Below are 19,971 nucleotides of genomic sequence, written 5' to 3' on the forward strand. Positions count from 1 at the left end.
TAGTGGAGGGGGGGGTATAAATCCAATCTCTTCTACTCCTGGAGGCTGAGGACCCCAAGCAAATAGCATGGGGGAGTCCAGTATTTACAGTGGCAGGGTTTTTTTTCTCCTTCTATCAATGGAAATAATCCAGTGGACCCAAGCACCATTTGTCATAATCCTATCAAGGAGAGACTCCAGAGCCCCCAAGCAAAATGTACCAAATGTAAAGGCAGATTTGAGTCAGATCTTACCATCTTTTCCACATGGTCTCACCCAATTGCTGCAGCCTACTACCCTGCATGGATTTTTCCCACCCACCTCGGTCCCATGGGCCCTGACCAGCCTCTCCCCTTCTTTGAACAACATAAAGGCTGGTAACCCTCAACTATTCAGTTGTAGCAGCCACCACCAACAGTGGGAATTACCGTTCACTACTTTTAAAAATCCTTGTGCTAAGGGAGTGCTGAATCCATGCTGATGACCTTCGTTACATGTACGCAACTGAAGATGGAGATGCCAGTTAGCAACTAATACAGCTCATCCTTTAATGTTGGACTGTACAGAACAGCGTTGCACCAGAAAGTTGGGACAGGCAAGCGGCTGATCCTAAACCATCCTTCTCTCCACAGTCCCCATCACCCAAAGGCCTAATGTACTAGGCTCCACTGGAGCAATTGAGAAACATCGGTACTTTTCCCCACCTCCCAATCATCCTAGGAGAGGGGGAAAGAATATTTTGTGAGTAGGATTCCAACAGCAGAAAGCAGACCTGTTTTCCACTCCAGCTGGAGCCTCCTTCAGCATCCCCAAAAGCCATTCCTGATTTATTTATTGGGGGGGGGGGCGCTCAAAACCAACTTGAAATATAGAGCAAGTGACAGCAGCTAAACTGGGGGAATTAGCAGGCATCAGGCAGAAAGTGCTTTGGATATATCACAGCTAGACCCATATAAGCCCCAGACAGATTTACGCTCCTCCGAGCAGCATCTCCTGGTGACCCCTGGCCCAAGGGACGTCTGCATAGCCTCAAATAGGGCAAGGGCTTTTTTTGGCCCAACCTGGTGGAACAGACTCCCACCTGAGTTCAGGGCCCTGAGGGACCTATGACAGTTCTGCAGGGCCTGTAAAGCGGAGCTGTTCCGCCAGACTTTCAGTTGAGGCAGCGAGCATTCAGCCATTCTGGCTTCCCAGTGCCTGGATTTAGATAACACTATTTGGGCACTGGAGCTTTTTATACACCTGATGTGAGGCATGGGTCTTTTCTGTTATTGTTTATTGTGCCATCTGTTGTTTTATTGGTTCTATCGCTTGTGTTGTACGCCGCCCTGAGCCCACTCGTCAGATCTCGGAAGCTAAGCAGGGCCGACCCTGGCAAGTACTTAGATGGGAGACCTCCAAAGAATACCAGGGCCTGGAGGCCAGAGACAGGCGATCAAGTCACTTCTCTGAAATGTACTAGCCCCACTAGAGGCTTCAGGATAACCAGGTTTAGGAACCAAGCAATGGGATACCAAGTCAATAATAGAAAAGTGGCCTGGTAGCCAGTTAGGCATTTTGCCAAGGAACTGCGTAACGCAAGTTCTTAATAAATGTAGGCCACTCAGCCACCATGTTTTAATGGGCCTACTGCAATGTACGTGGCAGAGGCTAAACACTGACACCACAAAAGAGGCAACTAAAGTATTCAAAATAACTGCATTTTATTTTCACATTTAGTCTCCCCATCATTTCCATCAGTCTGATCACCACTTACTATGCATTATCAAAACATTCCATACATATTTGAAATGAACCAAAGGGTGGAAATCCTCGTCTTTACAAACTGAACAGGCATTTTGAACAACACATTCTTGGCAAAACGTTCTGGACAACATTAATCAGACTCTGCAGGGAAAGCTTTAGCATTTACAAAAAAAAGGACAGCCAGATATTAATGGTTAAACATACAGGACTGAAACTGGGTGGGGGGTGGAAGGAACCGTTTTAAGCCTCTTGCTTACAAAGTCTGTCTCCACTGCCAGAGTGCTTGAATAATCTAAAAACACAAAAGAGAATGTAGCACATTTAGATATCCTTTCTCAATCTAAAAACACAAAAGAGAATGTAGCACGTTTAGATATCCTTTCAAATACAGACCGACATTTGATGCAGTACTCATGTACACATTATTTGTCTGGATGCATGGATAAGAGGACCAGTGTACGTAAGAATTCAGGCCTACTTCAATTTTGAAAAACGCTCCCCAAAAAACCACATGCACTGTTTGGTACATTTATACATTAAAGTTACTGAGGAGTTCCCCCCCCCCCTCAAGGCTGCTCTCACTCTATAAAGCACAGTCAAAGAAAGCAAAAGGAAGGGTGTGTCTCAGTTAGGCAAATACTGTCTGAACTCTGCCTGCCCTGCCTTCTGTCCAAACCCACTTCAGTAGCTCAACTAGCGGCTTTCGAGCCGTCTCCCTTTGACAGACACGATCCCCCTCCCCCTTTGAACTGTCTGGGGGGAAGCAGAAAATCATAACTGTTTTGTTAAAGGAATTTTGATAGGGAAATTTAAGATTTACAAGGTCTAGCCCCAACACAGCTTGCTTCCTGATACCAGCACCACCACCTTCTGGCCTGCTCTCACACAGATGCTGGGTTGATTTTGGGAAAGAAAAGCCTCCAGACTGCCAGAGGCTCCAGCGCAGTAGTTCCCTTTTCTCTGCAGAAAGGAAACTGGATGGCAGGCTGGCCAAATTCAGCAGAGAAAAACCACAGCACTTTTTCCCCCTTCTCCATTTGGTTAAAATGGTGCTGGAGATTCCTGTGGGTTTAGTGAAAAAGCTTACTGACCATGTAAAAGGGAGAAAACTTCTCACACACAATCGCCACTTATATCAGCTTAACCTAAGTACTGTTTTGCAACCTAGTAACCGTCTTCTGTTCCAAGTATGCAAAGTGACAGGGGGAAAAGTGAAGAACTGCACTACAGAGATCTCATCAAACCATAATAAATGCCATTACCTTCTGATCCTCTGTCCTGAAACAATTCTTAACGTAATTCACAAACTTGGTTTCCACTTTAGGAAGAACAGTTCCCTATGGTGAAAAGGAAAAGATATAACCAAGAATAAAAATAAACTAAGCCAACTGATCTGCAGCCCAAGCCATATGGCAAAAGGCACTTCCATGCTCTACTGTAAGGTATATCCATTCCTGTGCTAGCAGTCTGCAGCAGTGTTTCCCAACCATTGTATTTTGAAACCATTAAAAAACCCAACTAATATATGGAAAATACTGTTTCCAGGGTCAGCCCTTTCAGTATCTTTCAGTATCATGGTCAGTATCTTCTATACATTAGTTGTTGTTTTCTGTATACATGCTGATCAAGTAAAACATGTCCTGATGGTTACTGGAATAAGCAGACTCTTAGGGGGACTACAGAGAGTAATAAAGGAGGAGAGGGTGGTCAAAGGGTTTGAATGGTGGAAGGCCATTTGCTTCAGGTTCACAGTTGGGGCAGTTAACGCTCTGCGTGACGTTTGCTGGTTTCTCAAAAACACCTGGTTAGCCACAGTAGATAATGGAACATTTAACTAGATGAGTACCAAGTTTGCCTAGGATGCAAAAAAACCAAACCCCACCAACCTTGGATGTGTCACCATACCAAGAACATTTGGACTTGTGGGTCACCATACCAAAAAAGTTGGAAACCCCTGCTCTAGAGAATTTCTGAAACTATCCGTGAAGGCCCAACCAGCCAAAAATAGCTCGGCCTCCCAAATTACATGCCTGGTTACACCTACTCCGCCTTCTCATCAGGAAAATGCGTAATGGTCCTTTTCTCCCTTGGGTTTGCTGCACGCTGACAAATAAGCCAACTATAGGACCTTCCACCATTGTTAAAATCCGAGCCTATTAAAACACTACAGAAAATTTAATGTTTCCCTGTCCCTGATCACTATTTCCTCAGCAAAGTGCCATCACTAACTGACTGACTTGTTAACTTACCTTTTGTACTTGTGCCTGCATTTTTGCTTTCATCTCCTCTAGAGAAGAGGGTTTTGGTGATTTTGGAGTTTGTGGTTTCTTCTCCTTATGAGATTCTGGAGTCTGAAACACAAGCAGTTTGTATAAGCTTCTCCCCAATACTGTGGCAAAAAAACTGATGACAAATAATTGAATCTTCTCCCCGTCTTGTCTCCAGTACACTTTAACTGCAGATTTAAATACACTGTTATATACTTTGTTGTGCACAGCCAAACCTCAGGTGATACTATGTAGCTTATACTAGTTATATAAACTCTACCTCTGGTTCCCAGTCCTAAAAGTATACCTGTTTTATTTAGACATCATTAACTTGTTTGAGCCATTTCCAAATCAAAAAGATTATGATCACATTCAATTCTTTCCTCACCATTTTACGAAATCTGTTGTCAAATAGTAAATACTGATATATTATGCTCACTCACTTTTGTTTTAGCTGGAGTCGCTGGCTTAGAATCTTTTCCATTCTGGTTTGATTTTGGTGTGTTTTTCGCAGAAGAATCACGGGCCGGCTGGAATTACAATACATTTTATTTAAAAACCCTTAAACCTTATTCAAACTACATGCTGTAAGACATAATTTAACCACTACATAGGTAAGAATGCATGCTCAATATCCTTATGAGATCCAGCCAAAGAATTAGCTTCCTAGAAACCAGCACTATATATACTAACAGATGTAGCACACAATGTAAATTGAGCCAAATTACAGCCAAGCAGTCCCAAATGGCCTTGCCCTTTATTCCTGGCCAACTAAATCAGCAAGTATACTGTGACAAAATACCTGTCTGATGAGTAGTAATTGTATCTTGCCTTGGATCACCCCATCCACATGGAATGTAGAGAACCGACGCAAAGGAATTCCCCACCACCACCACCAAATACATACTCCATGCCAAGAAATACCAAGTGGCAAGTCACAGCAAAATGCTCATAGATAAATAAGGCATCTAGGTGTTAGAATGAAGTTGCAATTTACAATACGAAGAGCAACTTCAGCTGAAGAGTGATAGCTAGGAGGACAATGCAAATAAGGGCAGCATTTCCACTGGTCATGAATGGAAAGCCTTTTCCTTAGTTGCTGGCTGTGGCTCATTGTAACTGCAGGCATATCCATTCTGGGGCATAATGAGAACATACCAACATAGACTGCACAACTGTGCATGTTTCATGTAAAACTCTGATGTAAAGTAAAGTGAGTGACATCTAACCAAATATCAAACTCTAGATTACACCTTTTCCACCAGCAATTGCAGCAGCTATAAAAACATGCACTGGTTTCAGATAAATTAATCCCTCATGGAAGTCTGCGGCTTCACTGTGAAGATGCCTAGTCCCATTTTCATTCTTTAAACCACAGTGCCATCTAGTGGGTCAGGCGGCAACCAAGCATTGTGTAGTAATGTACAAGCCCTGCAGCAAAGTGTCAAGAGGCAAACCTTCCAGGAGAGATTTCTGCCCAGGAGGTAACGTGACTGAAACCTTGTTTTTAAAGCCCTAAGATCTGTATGCACAGAGCAGCTTCAGAACATCTCATCTGCTGAAGTTCAAATTTAGTCTACAAATATTACATTTTTTTTTTAAAGGCAAGTTTTATCAGGTGCTTAAAAAGGCCTCTATTGGTACGACACTGTTCACAAATGGCAAAGATGCTGAAACCATACAAGTAATGTGACAGCTTCTCTGACCCAACTAACTGTAACCAGATGGAAGGAACGGAACACAGTGTGCCATGGAAGGGTCCTGAGATAACTTCACTGCCCTGACCACTTGAGGGCACAGCACAGCTCTGTAATCGAAACCAAGGATGGTCAACCTGCCCTCTATCTCGGCACAGCAATTAAACCACCGTTCCCACATGCACAGCTTTTACCACTACAGAAAGGAACTTCCATGGGTACAATTATGGCCACAGGCAACCAGGTGTGTAACATTGCAACGGCCGTACCTTAAGAGGCCCAAGACATGCAGCTGAACCACACGGGCCTCCAGTAACGCTCTCCCTGCCTTAACACCAGCTGTAGGAAAGAGCATGTGGGCGAGTACAGCAGCCACATCCTGCAAAGGAATTCTGCAGGTATGCTGCAGAGGCAGTGCTTGTTTTCCGACCTTCACAAGCCCTCACTACACCTAGCAGCTGAATAGGACTGAGACACTGACGACAGTATACCTTGAATATACAGTCAAAGATTTAAATACCCCCTGATCAATGGAGCCAGCAACTAAGCTTGGGAAGTGGAAACGCACGGCTTCCCCAAAAAGATGCTACTAGAATCGATTACAATAGAAATCATAGCAGATGGGGACACTGAAACTGAAAAACGTGAATGGAGAAATATCTTGGCATTCAAGGTTTTGAGAATGAAGCTGGCTTGTCTCCATCTCTTTTCTACTGCAGTACTTACATTTTCCAATCCTTGGGAGGATACAGAAAGCTAAAAAAGCATCCATTTTACAAACTGAAGTCTTGGAACTTAAGCCTGGCACAACCAAGAACCAATAAAAGTGCAACATTTGTCTGGATCGGACTCAATTATGCCTGAATATTTATGGTTGGCTAGATTCAAATGCTTGAATATTTGAATTATGCCCAAATATTTATGGTTAGCTTAGCCAGATTCAAATCCAGTAGTAACTTACAGCTCTCAACAATCAAAGTTCTTTGGCTCTTGAACATTACTGGAATCGAACCTGGCTTTTCTACCACAGATCAACATTGACTGCCCTCTGAAACTATCTCCACAGTTACTAGGTCACAGTATTCAAGACAGCATTCATCCTTCTAATGATGCAATTTTAACAGGCCTTCAGTTAAACGGATGGCTCAGTACAATGGAGAAGCAACTGTACTGTAGACGTGACTCACTTTTTTTGCTGGAGTCTTCACTTCCTCTTCATCCTCCTCATCCTCATCATCACTACAATCAAAATTGCAATCAGCATGCATTCCGCATAATTCTAACATTTAAAGAACATTCAGATGCACTCCTCCAGCTTTATATTTAAAAGATTAACAACCTACAGTTTGCAGCTGATGGCATGTCCAAACAGAAGCAAATTCAGATTTCTCAAGTAAAATGGTACTTCAATTATGCCGAATGCGGTGCCTGTGAATACAATCTGCTTTCCCCCACTCCCCCCCCCATCTGCTCTTCCTTCAAAGAGCCAATCATAGCTTTTCTCCAGATCACTGGAGTAAGAGCTGATTCAGAAGCACCCAGGAGGCAAACGCTTCATGCCTGCAGGGAGCAACCATTTGGAAAAAGCAGCCTCCGCTTTTAAGAGAATGCTTTGTCTTGGAACACACCAGCATCCTGTGACTAGCCACAGGATCCCCCATGACAGCCATTTTGTGGTGCCAATGACTGACCATTCTCAAAATTCAGGCTCAATGTAACAGGGGACTACTGGACTTAAAACCTGTCTTATCCTACTCTTCTCACTAGTGAAATTATGATCTGAGGCATCTGCTACTCCTGAAACACACCAAAACAAATCCCAGCTGAGACTGCCTTTAAAGTAACATTTAAACCCAATATAGCAAATACCCCACCTCTATCACAGATGGTGCCCCCTATTAATACTGTTAACGTTCCATAAAATAAAAAAGCACTTTAAAATGCAACTCAATAATTGCTTGAACAATTATGACGGGTTCTGTACAAGTATTTAGAATGACATACTCATCATCATCATCTTCATCATCATCCTCTTCATCGTCATCATCAATTTCTTCTGTCAGTTTTGCTTTTTTCTGTAAGAAGCACATGTAAATCAAGATTATTTATATCCCAGCACATCCAATCCATGCCACTCTTTAAGTGTATATAGTAGTGCTGTGAACTAATAAGATCTCTGGGTTTTGTACACAAATTTACGGGATTAAGAGCAAAGATCCAACTTTCCTCCAACTTGAGTGTCTCTTCTGTTGGAGGAATGGCCACTTGACCCAATTACTGTGATGGCTGCTGACGGGATCCTGGGATCTGCGAAGGCCACTACTTGTGTCCTGGACCCTTAAGCCTGATGTCTATCACAAACTAGTAATTAACTCAGAGGAGTTTTTCTTGGCCATTCAAAGAGCCGGTTTCTGTCCACTGCTTAAAGAATTGTCCCTATAAAAAATGACATGGCCTATTATTGCCCAGTCTCTAATCTACCTGTCCTGGGCAAAGTAATTGAGAAAGCAGTAGCAGACCCCCTCCAGGTCTTTTTCAATAACTCATCTGCTCTGGACTCTTTTCAGGCTGGGTTTTGGGATAGAGACCATTTCTTTAATACAGTGGACCATGCCATCTTGGGAGATGGAAACAGGCATCAGAGGATGGACTGGTTCAAGCCAATCCTCAGACCATCATCCAGGGCTGCCAGAGACCAGTTGCCATCCATGTATGACCCATCTTGTGTGGTTCAACTGGGTGCAGTCCTATCCTCCATGCAATTCAACCTTTACCAAAAGCCTTGAGTCACTGCCTGTCCATTGTAGGTAAATGGACGAAAGTGAAGAAACCAATCACTGCCTGTCCATTGTAGGTAAATGGAAAAAAGTGAAGAAACTAAACCCAGCCAAAGACAGCAGTAATGTGGGCTGGGAAGGCTGAGATCTTGAAGGACATTGTGCTTCCCTCCTTTGATGGAGTTCATCTGACCCCCGCTGACTCACTCAAGAGCTATGGGGTTATACTGGATCCAACTGCAAGAGTAGCAAGTCGATGCAGCCACAAAAATGCCTTTCCACCAGCTCCGCCTAACCTGTTAAGATGGCCTCATCCTTTGATAATGCCTGACCTGCCCACCACAGTAATCAGACTAGACTACTGTCATGCACTGTACATTGGTCTCCCCCCAAAAACCAACCCAGAGACTCTGTTCCAGAATGCTGTGGCTTGAAAAATAGCAGGAACTAGACAAGAGCGTGCATATGGCTCTGATCTGCTGGCTGTCTATTTGTTACTGAGCTCAGTTTAAGCTATCGGCTACCACATATAAAGCCCCTGGACTCTCATGTCTATCAGACTGCTTCTCCCTCTATGCTCCACCACAACAGCTTTGAGCAGGTCCTTCTGCAGGCGCCACCCTGCAAATGGGAAAGACAAGTAACTGCCCACATGTGCATTCTCTGTTGTGGCCCCCACCTACCAGAATGGCTTCCCCAGTGAGGTCAGGGAGGCTCCCCGCTCTCCCGGCATTTTGCAAACTATGCAAAACTGGATTATTCGGGAGGGCTTTCTGCACAGGCAATGGGGCTTTATCATAATGCAAGTGGTTCAAGAACGGTGCTTGAATAAAGGGAAAGCAGCTAAACTATAGAAGAGTAAATAGATTCAGGTGGGCAGCCATGTTGGTCTGAAGCAGTAGAAGTTTGAGTTCAGTGGCACCTTTACGACCAAAAAAGTTTTATTCGAGGTATTACCTTTGGTATGCATGCAACACTTCCCTCAGATACATTGAAACTGAAGGGAAAAGCTCACTGATGTGTATATAGAGGGAGAAGAGTAAATTGGCATACAGCATAACAATGATATTTTAACAGATGCAAAAACTGAACAGTTATAACAAGTTAAGTTTGTTTGGATTTAATTAAGGGGGAAACACAGTAAATATGTCAAAAAAGGAGACTGGTTGTGTAAAAGTGTCCTTTTACTTTTGTTACACTCCATTTCTCTCCTCTCAAGCATGGAGGGAATACTGCAGGGCCAATCTTTTCTTGCATACAGGCAGTCCCCTCCCCCAGTCTCAAAAAGCTTTTCACTCACAATGATGAAACACCTAATTTGAACATGGACACTGGCACCAGAGCTTGCAATAAACCCAAATGCCAACTTTGCTGCCACATACACCAGACAGACAGCATAATCACTGGACCTCATCTCTTAACATTGTATATGCCATTAAAATGCTTAACAATACCCTTTGGTTCTCTACATAGGGTAAATAGGTCAAACCCTATGCCAAAGGATAAACTGTAACAAATCTGACATCAGAAATCACAAGACTGGGAGATCTGTAGAACACTTCAGCCTTCCAGGACATTCAATGGCTGACCTCAAAGTAGCTGTTTTATTACAAAGGAACTTCAGGAACAGAAGGGAAAGGGAAACCGCTGAATTACAAGTTATTATGACACTCAGCGACACACACACCCAACTCAACAGGGATATTGGTTTCTTAATGCATTATGTATACTAGCCTCGTTCAGTCCTTACATATGTATTCTCATCAAGAAGTACTATACACCCTCTGTATTTTATTGAGTTTCTTTTTTAATATATTGGAATAGTGATTGTAAAAATTTCTCCGATCTAGTGACAGAGAAGACCTACAGTGCTCAACCATCCACCTCATCTCAAAGAAAAGGTCGCTGTTAATTACTACGTTTGAGAGAAATGGAGCATAACAAAAGTAAAAGGACACTTTTACACCATCAGTCTTCTGTTTTGACATATTTACTGTGTTTTCCCCTTAAATCTAAACAAACTAAACTTGTTATAACTGTTTAGTTTTTGCATCTGTTAAAACATAATTGTTATGCTGTATGCTAATTTACTGCTTGCCCTCTACATACACATCAATAAGTTTTAACTTCAATTTCAACATATCTGAGGAAGTGTGCAAGCATACAAAAGCTCATACCTTGAACAAAATTTTTGTCATAAAGGTGTCACTGAACTCAAACTTTGTTCTACAGAAGAGTAGGTTTTAATACTCCTCTTTTCTCTATGAAAGTAGCTTACAATCACCTTCCCTTCCTCTCCCCACAACAGGCACCTTGTGACCAATGCTCCCTGTAAGCTGTGGAGTCTTATGAGCAAAAATTCTACTTTGTGAGCTACTGGCATTAACGTTGTGAGCAAGCAATTTGGCTACTTGCATAAATTAGTTTGCTCTGGAGCCCTCCTCCCTGAGCTAAGACAAAAATGTGAGCCGGAGGCAAAAAAACCCTTGTGCTGGCTCACACTAACTCAGCTTAGAGGGAACGCTGCTTGTGAGGTAGGTGGGACTGAGAGATTAGAGAGCTGTGACTGGCCCCAAGGTCATTCAGGAGGCTTAATGTGAAGGAAGCAAACCCAGCTATCCAGATTACAGTCCACCACTACACCACTCTGGCACCGTACTATGTACTACTTCTCACCGTATCATATGATCCCATCGTGTAGCTTTGCACAGTTTAATATGTCCTGGTTTCAGTTTTTACTTGGTTTTAATTTTTATATCCTAATCCTATCACATGGTTTATGGGATGTCCCATCCTACCAACTGCATTGGCCCATTTTTCAGCTGAAGGAAGGCTTCAAATTTTGCTCAGTGGAGTGGCTCGTTGGATCCATCCCCACTATTTAAAAATGCTGCCTTATTCATAACTGAGTCTTGGAGCGCAATTCCCATTGCAAAGCCAAGGAAGATCGTATCTCCACTACTTTTCCAAGTTTACCTGTGGAAGTTTACTCAGGGTCACATTGGAGGGCCTCTTTGCTGAAGTATTCACAACCTTCTCTTCTTCCTCATCTTCAGATTCTGGCTCTTCTTCTAATGCTAAGAAGGCACAAAAGAGGACTGATAAGACAGAGAAGTCTTCCAGCCCTCAGCAAAAAAACTGCAAACTGTTCAATTTAAAATAGCAAAAAAAAAAAAAGAGTTAAGTTTCATACCCACAAGATGTTGACCACTGACATAGACAGGCCCAGAGCCACATTTCAATCGGAGGATTACAGGTGGTGTAATTTCAAAGCCTCCCAATGAAACCTGAAGACAAAAAGGAACAAAAATGGGTTAAAACTGCTTTGCCTTAAGTTTACTCTACAGTGTAGCTGGACCATCTGTTACCCGTATAGCTCAAAACAATGCCAGACAAGAATTCCACAATGATAAGTCAAGAATGCAAGGTCGGCAATGTAGCTTTTGCCATTTAGACCTATGGTGCTCAGTTCCTCAGAGCTAAGGCATGCTGCAAAATGTGGCAGTTAAGTTTTACATAAAACCTTCCTTGTTCGCTTTTCTGAAATGCTTAAAACAGCACACACTAACAAAAAGATGAAACAAAGAAAACTTGTAGTCTTCTAGGAAAAACATACTGTCACTCAAGTTGGAGGGGAACCACATTTTGGCGCAAGCAGCATACCAGTAGGGAATTAAAACAAGCCTTCAACTGAACAAGAGTTAAAGCTGTGCCACATTTCAATCCGTCTGCCACCTAGCCAAATCAACTAATGACAGTCTAAGCATGGAAGATGCATAGTCAGTCTGACCCTAACTATCTTGGCCGCACTATACATGACAAACAGTATTTTGCACATATATTTTTCTCCCTTAGAAGTCGAACAAAGGGGAGAGAAGTACATTTACAAAACACTTATTATAAATTGTATAGTGTTATAGGGCTCAAAGCACACCATACATACTGCCTGAGCGACAGAGAGGACAACTACCACCATTAAACTGCCTAGCAGAAATAGGCAACACATGCCCCTCTATGTACTTCTGTGACACCTGAAGTACCCCTCCAGAACATCAAAATACAGCCATACAAATCAAGAAAGACCATTCGTTTTAAAGTTCAAGGTACCTGGGGCTTTGGTCATTTGGCTGCAAATTAGTCTCCTTCCACAATACCCTTCATTGTGGTATCAATGCATGAAAATGATCAAAAGTCAACATATCAGCTATGATAGGGACATATCAGCCCTATGAAAAATAGCCTAAGGAAGCCAGAAGCCTACCTCTATAATTGCATCTGGCCAAAACATTTTCACCTAGTCAACAAGCTAGCATTATGACCTGGATCAGCTCAATTCTCAAGGCAGCAGCTTCCAAGAGACACAAATAAGTGTGCACTGCACTGTTAACAGCCAGCAGTCCCCTAGGAAAGTAATTACATAGTACTTCTAGCCCCATTATGGATTAGAAAATGATGTACAGGACAAAAAAGGTGCCAGTTGCTAGCTCGAATACTGTCCTTCTGTGTGGTCATTACATGGATTTTTTAAAAAGCTGAATCCAAGAACATATTGTAACTTAACAATTAACCAGCTAACAGTGAGTTTAATAATACAATTCTATGTCTTCAGTGCTATAAAGTTTAACTTGATATGAAAAAGTCCAACCTACTGGGACTGTATGTGATTGTCCCTGCCCCAATACTGCAAAATTTGTTTTCAACCTTCAATTTGTTCCCTACCTCTCTTGATAGCAAAAATCAAGATACACATGCTACAGTAGCACTGCACACAACCCCAAGTACAGCGAACTTTGGCAGTTTCTTATAGAAAATGAAGGCATTGTTTTAAGTACCATACATTTAACTAAATATGTATGCATGCTAATATACAAATACATTTTAGGTTGTTAAATCAGTAATTTATGTTTACGTTTAATATGAAATTAACACTACAATTCTAAGCAATTACATATAAGCATTTGACTTCAATGGTGTTTCCAAAATCCTTTTGGCCCTGTAGCTTCAAAATTTCCAGAAATTTTACATCTCTACCTACCCGTTATCCCACCGTCTTTGACAAGTAAGCATTCCTTACCGTGGGCTGCACTGACATTTTCAAGGATGCCAGTGTGACTGTAATCTGGTTGCCTTCATAGTCCAGTGCTTCTGCTTCAACAACATGCAACTCATCTTTAGCACCAGCTCCTAAACTGACCTGTACAACAATTGAAGTTCGTATATTTAGTTTCTGCACGCGTCATACAACATAAACCAAGCCTGCATTTCACTTAGTTGTTCAAAATAACATCTAAGCTGGATATGCAAAATCAAAGTGGCAAAGTGGACCAATATTTTAAGTGACTGAACAATTTGATCGGTTTTTAAAGAAAATCCAAGTTGGACACTGCAAATATTCAGTTCATATTTTCCAAATGCTTTTTGGCCCTGTGGCTTCAAAATTTCCAGAGATTTTACATCTCTAGCTACCCCGGTTGATTTATTGTATTTTGCTGTATGCAGCGCTCTTTATTGTGAACCTCAGATGGACGCATAAAAGTAATAGGTCCAAAGCTTTTCCTTGGCATTTATTTAATGTATTTATTTATCCCGCCCACCCAGCACCTATTTCATTTGGGCACTCCAGGAAATGGTACAGTGCTTTAGAATTTTCCAGAAAACAGAACTTACTGTTCTTAATGACAGCTGATGCTCATTTTCTTCATCATTCACCTTGAAGTGATAGTCCTTGTCTGCCTTTAGTTCACAACCTGCAAAAATCAGATTTATGTGTTACCAGTAGTAGTCTGTTCAATATTTAGCTCCATTCAGAGGAAAATACCTGGAAAATTTTTATGGTAGTTATTTAAACACGTATCAGGGGAGAAACAAGATGCCTGTCTTAGTTTCCATTTTGGCTACACTATGAAAAAAGCTTTTAAAAAAATTTTTTGCCCAAAAAACTTAACACAAGCCTCTGCAAACACAATTTGGCAAATAAAATCCATTACGTACCAGTTAAGCACATTTTCACTAGCCTAGGCAACTAACTCCTAAAGGGCTTCTCAAAAGTTCATCATGCTGTAAGCCAAATGTAAACATGACTCCTGTTTCAGGGTTGGCAGACACAGAGGATGTAATTTCACTAAATGCCTGTAGGTCACAAAGAAGCTGCCAGTTCCACACTACTTTAATCTACAGCTTACAAGAGAAGCATGAACCACCTACTTACGCACATGGCCGCCCATTCCTTTCTGTACCTCCTCCCCTCACTTCTGTAACTTTAACTTCACAACAATTTTCCACTACACCCCACTAACACAGGTCTCTTCTTGGCCTAACTTTTATTCAAGTAGGTATATTTTTGTTTGGGCTAAACTACAGCACAAAAGAACAGTTCAGTGCTGGATCACAATATATTAGCAAGCAAGCAAAAACCGCTTCTCTTAGCATGCCAGTTTCCTACACGCAGCTAACATTATTCTACCTTGTACGCCTTTAGAGGTAATCTTAACACATACAGTAGAAGTAGAAAACATTTCTTCCAATAAAGACAGCATCCACCCGTAGCCAGATAATCACAGTTGGCAACGGGATTTCCCCAAGGGAAACAAGACACGACTCCTTAGGCACCGTAGCCAAAGACCCGTGGATTAAACCAGAGGATTGGATCCTGCTACGCCTTTGTGCTCAGTTTTCACTCAACGCCGCCTCCTCCCGCATGCCCTTTGTCCATAAAAAGCCGACGATACCCAAAATGGCCTCTTTGGCGGCGGTCAAAAAAAAAAACCAACCCGCTCCCCATCCCCGTTTCCTCAACGTGGAAAATTAAAACTGGTCGGATGCAAAATGAAAAAGGCGCCCCTTGTCTAGAGAGACCACGCGTCAGGCCATACCTCCGGCATCCCTAAAGGCTTTGGGGCTGACGTTCAAGACGGGCAGCGAGAGGGGGAAAGGCGCGCGGCGGGGAAGATCCTTTCGGAAGGGACAAAAAAAATAGAGGCCCCACCACCGGGACCTGGCCAAGGTCAAGGGCGACACGCGCGTAACCCCCGCCACGTGGGAAGGCCCACCTGGGCCTCAGGCCAAGCGTACCCGTCTTTTTCTCTTTTCTTCTCCCCGTCCTACCCAAAGGGGGAGGAGAGTTAAAGAGGAGGCGAAGGGAAAGGCCGGGGGACCGGCAGGCGGCCTGCGCCCTCGCTTACCGAAGAGGAAGGTCTGAGGCCGCAAGGAGCCCATGTTCTCCATGTCCATGTTGCTGTCCTCCATGTTGCTGTTGTTCTTGGCGGGGGTCTCTCCCTTCGCTTCAGCAAGATTCCCAGAGGAAGGACGGCGGGGAGGGGGGAAGGATGCGTGAGCCCTACAGCGCGGGACGCTCACAACGGACGGAATAACGCCCCCGAGAAAAAGAGCGCGCGCCTCTCGACCCCTCCTGTATATATACGCTCGCACGTCTCGCGAGAGTCACCAGCGGGGAAACCGCCCCCCTCTATAGTGCGGATCTCGCGAGACCCGATCGTGGGCCTCCTTTGTTTGAAGGCCGCTCGCAGATCCCGCGAGAACATACCCCCCCCCCGATTCCGGACGAAGGCGCGTGCGCTGTTTAACGTGGTTTCTCAGCGGGGTGGGGGGGGGGGGGGGGGGGGGGTGTATCAACGGAGGCGATTGTTGTCCGTGCGCATGCGCTCTCCAACCTCCGACTTTTCGGTGCCAGTTGAGAAGCACCTTCGTCATAGTGAAAGATCTAGAATAATGAGGAGGGGGACGGGGCGCGCGTGCGTACTGGCTTCTCAGTGGAGGGGCTCCCACTTCTTTTGCTTTGTTTTCGCTTGTGTTCGAGTCCCCCTCCGCCTGAGCGCAAAGTGTATTTGCGTCCCTTTCTACCATTAGTCTGGGTCCTATTACAACCACGTCCCGATCATCACCAAGAGAACTATTACGGGATTGCCAGCTACACTTGTATTTAACAGAACTGTCCGCGTAATTCTACAGATTCACTCCACAGATTTACATAGGTTAACTCCGCATGGCATTGCGCTACCACAAACCTTTTCCATAGCATGGTTATTTAAGGTTGCCGGCGCCAGGTTGGGACATTCGTAGAGATTTGGGGAGTGAGACTAAGGAGGGAGGTGGTTGAGTGGGTTGTTACCCTCCAAAACTGCCATTTTCTCCAGGGAAACTGATCTCTGTAATCTGGAGATCAGTTGAAATGCTGGCCCTTTTTGGAGGTTGGTGACCCTAATCCTTTATATAAGGTTTATTAAAATATATATGCCACCCAGAGGTTCTAAGAGCCTTTTTTTAAAAAAAATTGCCTTATCCACACATTAAAGCAAGAGTCCAACAGCACCTTAAAAACTATCAAAATTTATTCCAGCATAGAGACAAATTATTTCCAGTATGAATTTTTGTTGTTGTCCAGGCTGTCAGAGAAACTCATTTTTTATTTTCCTGCAACAGAGTAACTGGCTCTGTCTGGAATGTCTGTCACATTGTTGCTTATTCCAATATACTTTGACGAGATCAAACAAACTAAGGCTGGAGATATGGAAGGAGCCGCTGCAGAACTAATGAAGATGGAGCCAAAAACCAGGACAGAAACAGCAGCTACTAATAATAGATGTAACATAGACCTTTCCATCCCCAGGCTGTCCTACAGAACAGTTTCCTTGTCCGCCATGTAGACACCAAAAGCCAAGAAGCAGAGCAAAGTTCTTTGGGGAGGGAATCCAAGAGGCACTATTGAAAAGACCATCTCCTGCGTTGCCCACCCATCAAACTCCAAACAAAGAAGGCCCTCTGAGGAAGACCGTTAAAATGGAGGTTCATATGGGAGTAATGGTTTAAGTATCAAGACCATTTGGGAAGTTAGTAAAACCGACATTTTAAATGAGATCCAAATACAAACCACCATCCGATGAAGTTTATGTGTGATTGGCGTACATAAGCAACTCGACAGAGCCAGCCTAAACAGGTCTGCCTGGGATCCTACTCAAGTATATTCAAGAGGACTTACTCCCAGGAAAGTGTTCTTAGGGTTGTACTGTAGGTCAGTTTTATCTAGGTGTTGAAAAGCACAGGTCTGCAAAAGGTCCCAGGTTCAGTTCCCAGCATCTCCAGTGAAAAGGATCAAATAGTAGGTGATGTTGAAGACCCTGGAGAGCTGCTACCATTCAAAGTAGACAATACTGACCAGTGGTCTAATTCAGTATAAGGTAACCTTGTGTCCCATTTCAGTAAGGTGATCCATAGGGATCCATGGACAGTATAAGTAGCTCCTGAGAGATCCAGCAGACCAACAGGGATACATGTACACACTAAAGCCACCGACCATGTCCCATCATGACTTTTCTCTGCCCCATTTTGGCCTTGTGCCCAACCCCCCACAGTAGAAATAACACAGGTTCTTGATCAAGACTACATAGCCAATGGGACAAGGCCCTCTTAGACTCCAATGGCCAAAAGCTATGGATACCAGCAGCACACCTGAAGTCTTTGAGGACGACCCGGAGGTCCCACCTTTAATCTGAGTACCCATGCAAATATTTTTAGTTGAGTTCCAGTAGACTGTTAATCTTTTCTAAGAATCTATGTTCGCCGATGACCTGATTTCCGCACTCAGTTGTACATAGCATACAGTCTTGTGCTGTGGCAACACAACTTCTACTAGCTGCTTGTTTGCAAGACTGTGTCATACCTGTCTGAGGATACCACACTACTCACGTTGCACAGAGGAGCATGCAGCTAATTTCCATTAATCTCATGTTCAGAAGGACAGCAAAATTCTCCATTGTACTGGTCTGTATGTTTCTTTCCAAATGAAGTTAAATAGAGGGATGTATTTGCTGTAGGACAGTATGTATTTTATTACAGCTGTGATTTGACCAGTATATTAATAGCTGCAACTGGGATGATTTATAATAAACTTGTAATGCCGTCTTCTCCTTCTGGTTATTGTAAAATGGTACAATGAAACTGCCATCTTGTTAGCAACCAGACCTCTCTTGCAGAAGGGTAGTCTTATTCAAGTTGCTCCTCTTTAATTAACACCCCCAAAATCATATGTACTGTACAGCCTGGCCTGGAAATGGGACCAAGATGGAGCTCGAACAGACAAGCCTCAGAAACTATTTTGGGAAGGTGACCCTGAGTCTTAGACTTGTTAACAGATCTCTTTCCACCCAAAACAAAGACACTTAATCGCATCAATGGTCTTCTCAGGAAACAATACCCTTCCCTGGCATGATCTCATCACACCTGCCTATTTACTTTAATTAGGAGGCTATGCAGATACCCTGATAACCTCTCCCATTCTGTGCTCAAAGGGTCATCAGAGGAAATCATTGCATTCACCAATCTAATCAGAAAGATTTTGACACTTTCAGTTCACATCGGACAGACTCATCATGCAAAATATCACAACTTTCCCCAGGTCTTTGTCCATTCCTGGGAATGCTATTCAACCTTTCCCCAACACACTGTTTCACTTCCAGCTAAACCCATTAGGATATTGATTTAGGGACAATCGCATCAGTATGCCCTCGGGTAGCATTTTGCCCTATAACTGGACATGCTCTGCCCCATGCAGTGTATGTGTCTTGGGCAAACTACTGATGACTCACCACCATTTGAGTTCCTTTCCATCTCTGTGAAACACTGGTTCATTTCACAGTCTCTCCTATGGACCGCTGCTCTTCTGGACTGGTAGAATTTCCCTGAAAAACTTCCCTCTATTCCCGCTCCTTTCCTGCATTTCTGTTAGCTTGTGCGTATGTGTGTGCATTTATGTGTGTTTTATTTTATTACTTCCTCTTTCAATAAAAAGAACCTTTCTTGGTTAAACCAGAGCCTGGATTATTTCTGAGAGTTTATCTAAGGAAAAATCCCCATAAACTTTAGTGGAGATCTTGCTCATCACCCGCTCTCTCAAGCTCTGTCTCCAATTACACTATTTTCCCCTAACAGATATGGAGACCTCCCTTTTAGGTAACACCCTCCCCCAGAAAGACTAATGTCATAATTCAAGTAGTTTAATAAATTAGATCATTTAACAAAGGAGTACATTAAGCAAAAATATTCTGGGTTAAAAATATTAGTTATAGGCTTGGAAACATGGCTTTGTTGTTAACCTTGCTTTCTTTTTTTCTTTCAGATAATAATAGTTGGCTTTCTTCAACAAAAACAAAAAATTAGCAGAGTCCAAAACAAACCCCAATAGGTCCATCCTAAACAGAGTAACACTCTTCTAAATTCATAGACTTCAATGAATTTAAAAGGGTTTAACTATGTTTAGGATTGCACTGCAAGTTACCTAACCAGACAGTTTTTAACCAGATTAATAATAACCATAATACAGGCAATTTTGATCTCCCATCATCTCCTCCACTTTCATATTCCACGCATAATTTCAGGCATTCTTGTTAAGTTTATAAGAAGACTTCTCACTATACTTTCCAGTTAGCTTTAATATCTTTTTCAGGGATGTGAGGACTTTCGCAAAAGAAAAGAAATTATATCTGATCAGAT

The 19,971-nt window shown here is 43.0% G+C and overlaps 1 protein-coding gene across 1 annotated transcript; it reads right to left on the reverse strand.

The window, feature by feature from the left end:
• Positions 1-1,665: 1,665 nt before the first annotated feature.
• Positions 1,666-15,863, reverse strand: NPM1 (nucleophosmin (nucleolar phosphoprotein B23, numatrin)). Its single transcript, XM_015413706.1, has 11 exons — positions 15,648-15,863; positions 14,134-14,213; positions 13,541-13,660; positions 11,660-11,753; positions 11,443-11,543; positions 7,694-7,764; positions 6,877-6,928; positions 4,436-4,522; positions 3,975-4,076; positions 2,988-3,062; positions 1,666-2,017 (listed from the first exon to the last, which is right to left on the reverse strand). The coding sequence occupies exons 1-11, from the start codon at positions 15,709-15,711 to the stop codon at positions 1,979-1,981; spliced, it is 885 nt and encodes a 294-aa protein (XP_015269192.1). The 5' UTR covers positions 15,712-15,863; the 3' UTR covers positions 1,666-1,978.
• Between the last annotated feature and the right edge of the window lie 4,108 nt (positions 15,864-19,971).

This window comes from Gekko japonicus, unplaced genomic scaffold (genome assembly GCF_001447785.1).
Source record: "Gekko japonicus isolate JY-2015 unplaced genomic scaffold, Gekko_japonicus_V1.1 scaffold552, whole genome shotgun sequence".
Classification (NCBI taxonomy): domain Eukaryota; kingdom Metazoa; phylum Chordata; class Lepidosauria; order Squamata; family Gekkonidae; genus Gekko; species Gekko japonicus.

Excerpts from the sequence above, each read along its gene's own strand:
- NPM1 (XM_015413706.1), bottom strand. The coding sequence starts at position 15,711 with ATGGAGGACAGCAACATGGACATGGAGAACATGGGCTCCTTGCGGCCT. Across the intron at positions 11,754-13,540 it reads AAATGTCAGTGCAGCCCACG|GTTTCATTGGGAGGCTTTGA; the intron begins GTAAGGAATGCT and ends TTTTGTCTTCAG. Across the intron at positions 3,063-3,974 it reads TGCAGGCACAAGTACAAAAG|GGAACTGTTCTTCCTAAAGT; the intron begins GTAAGTTAACAA and ends TTTTCACCATAG.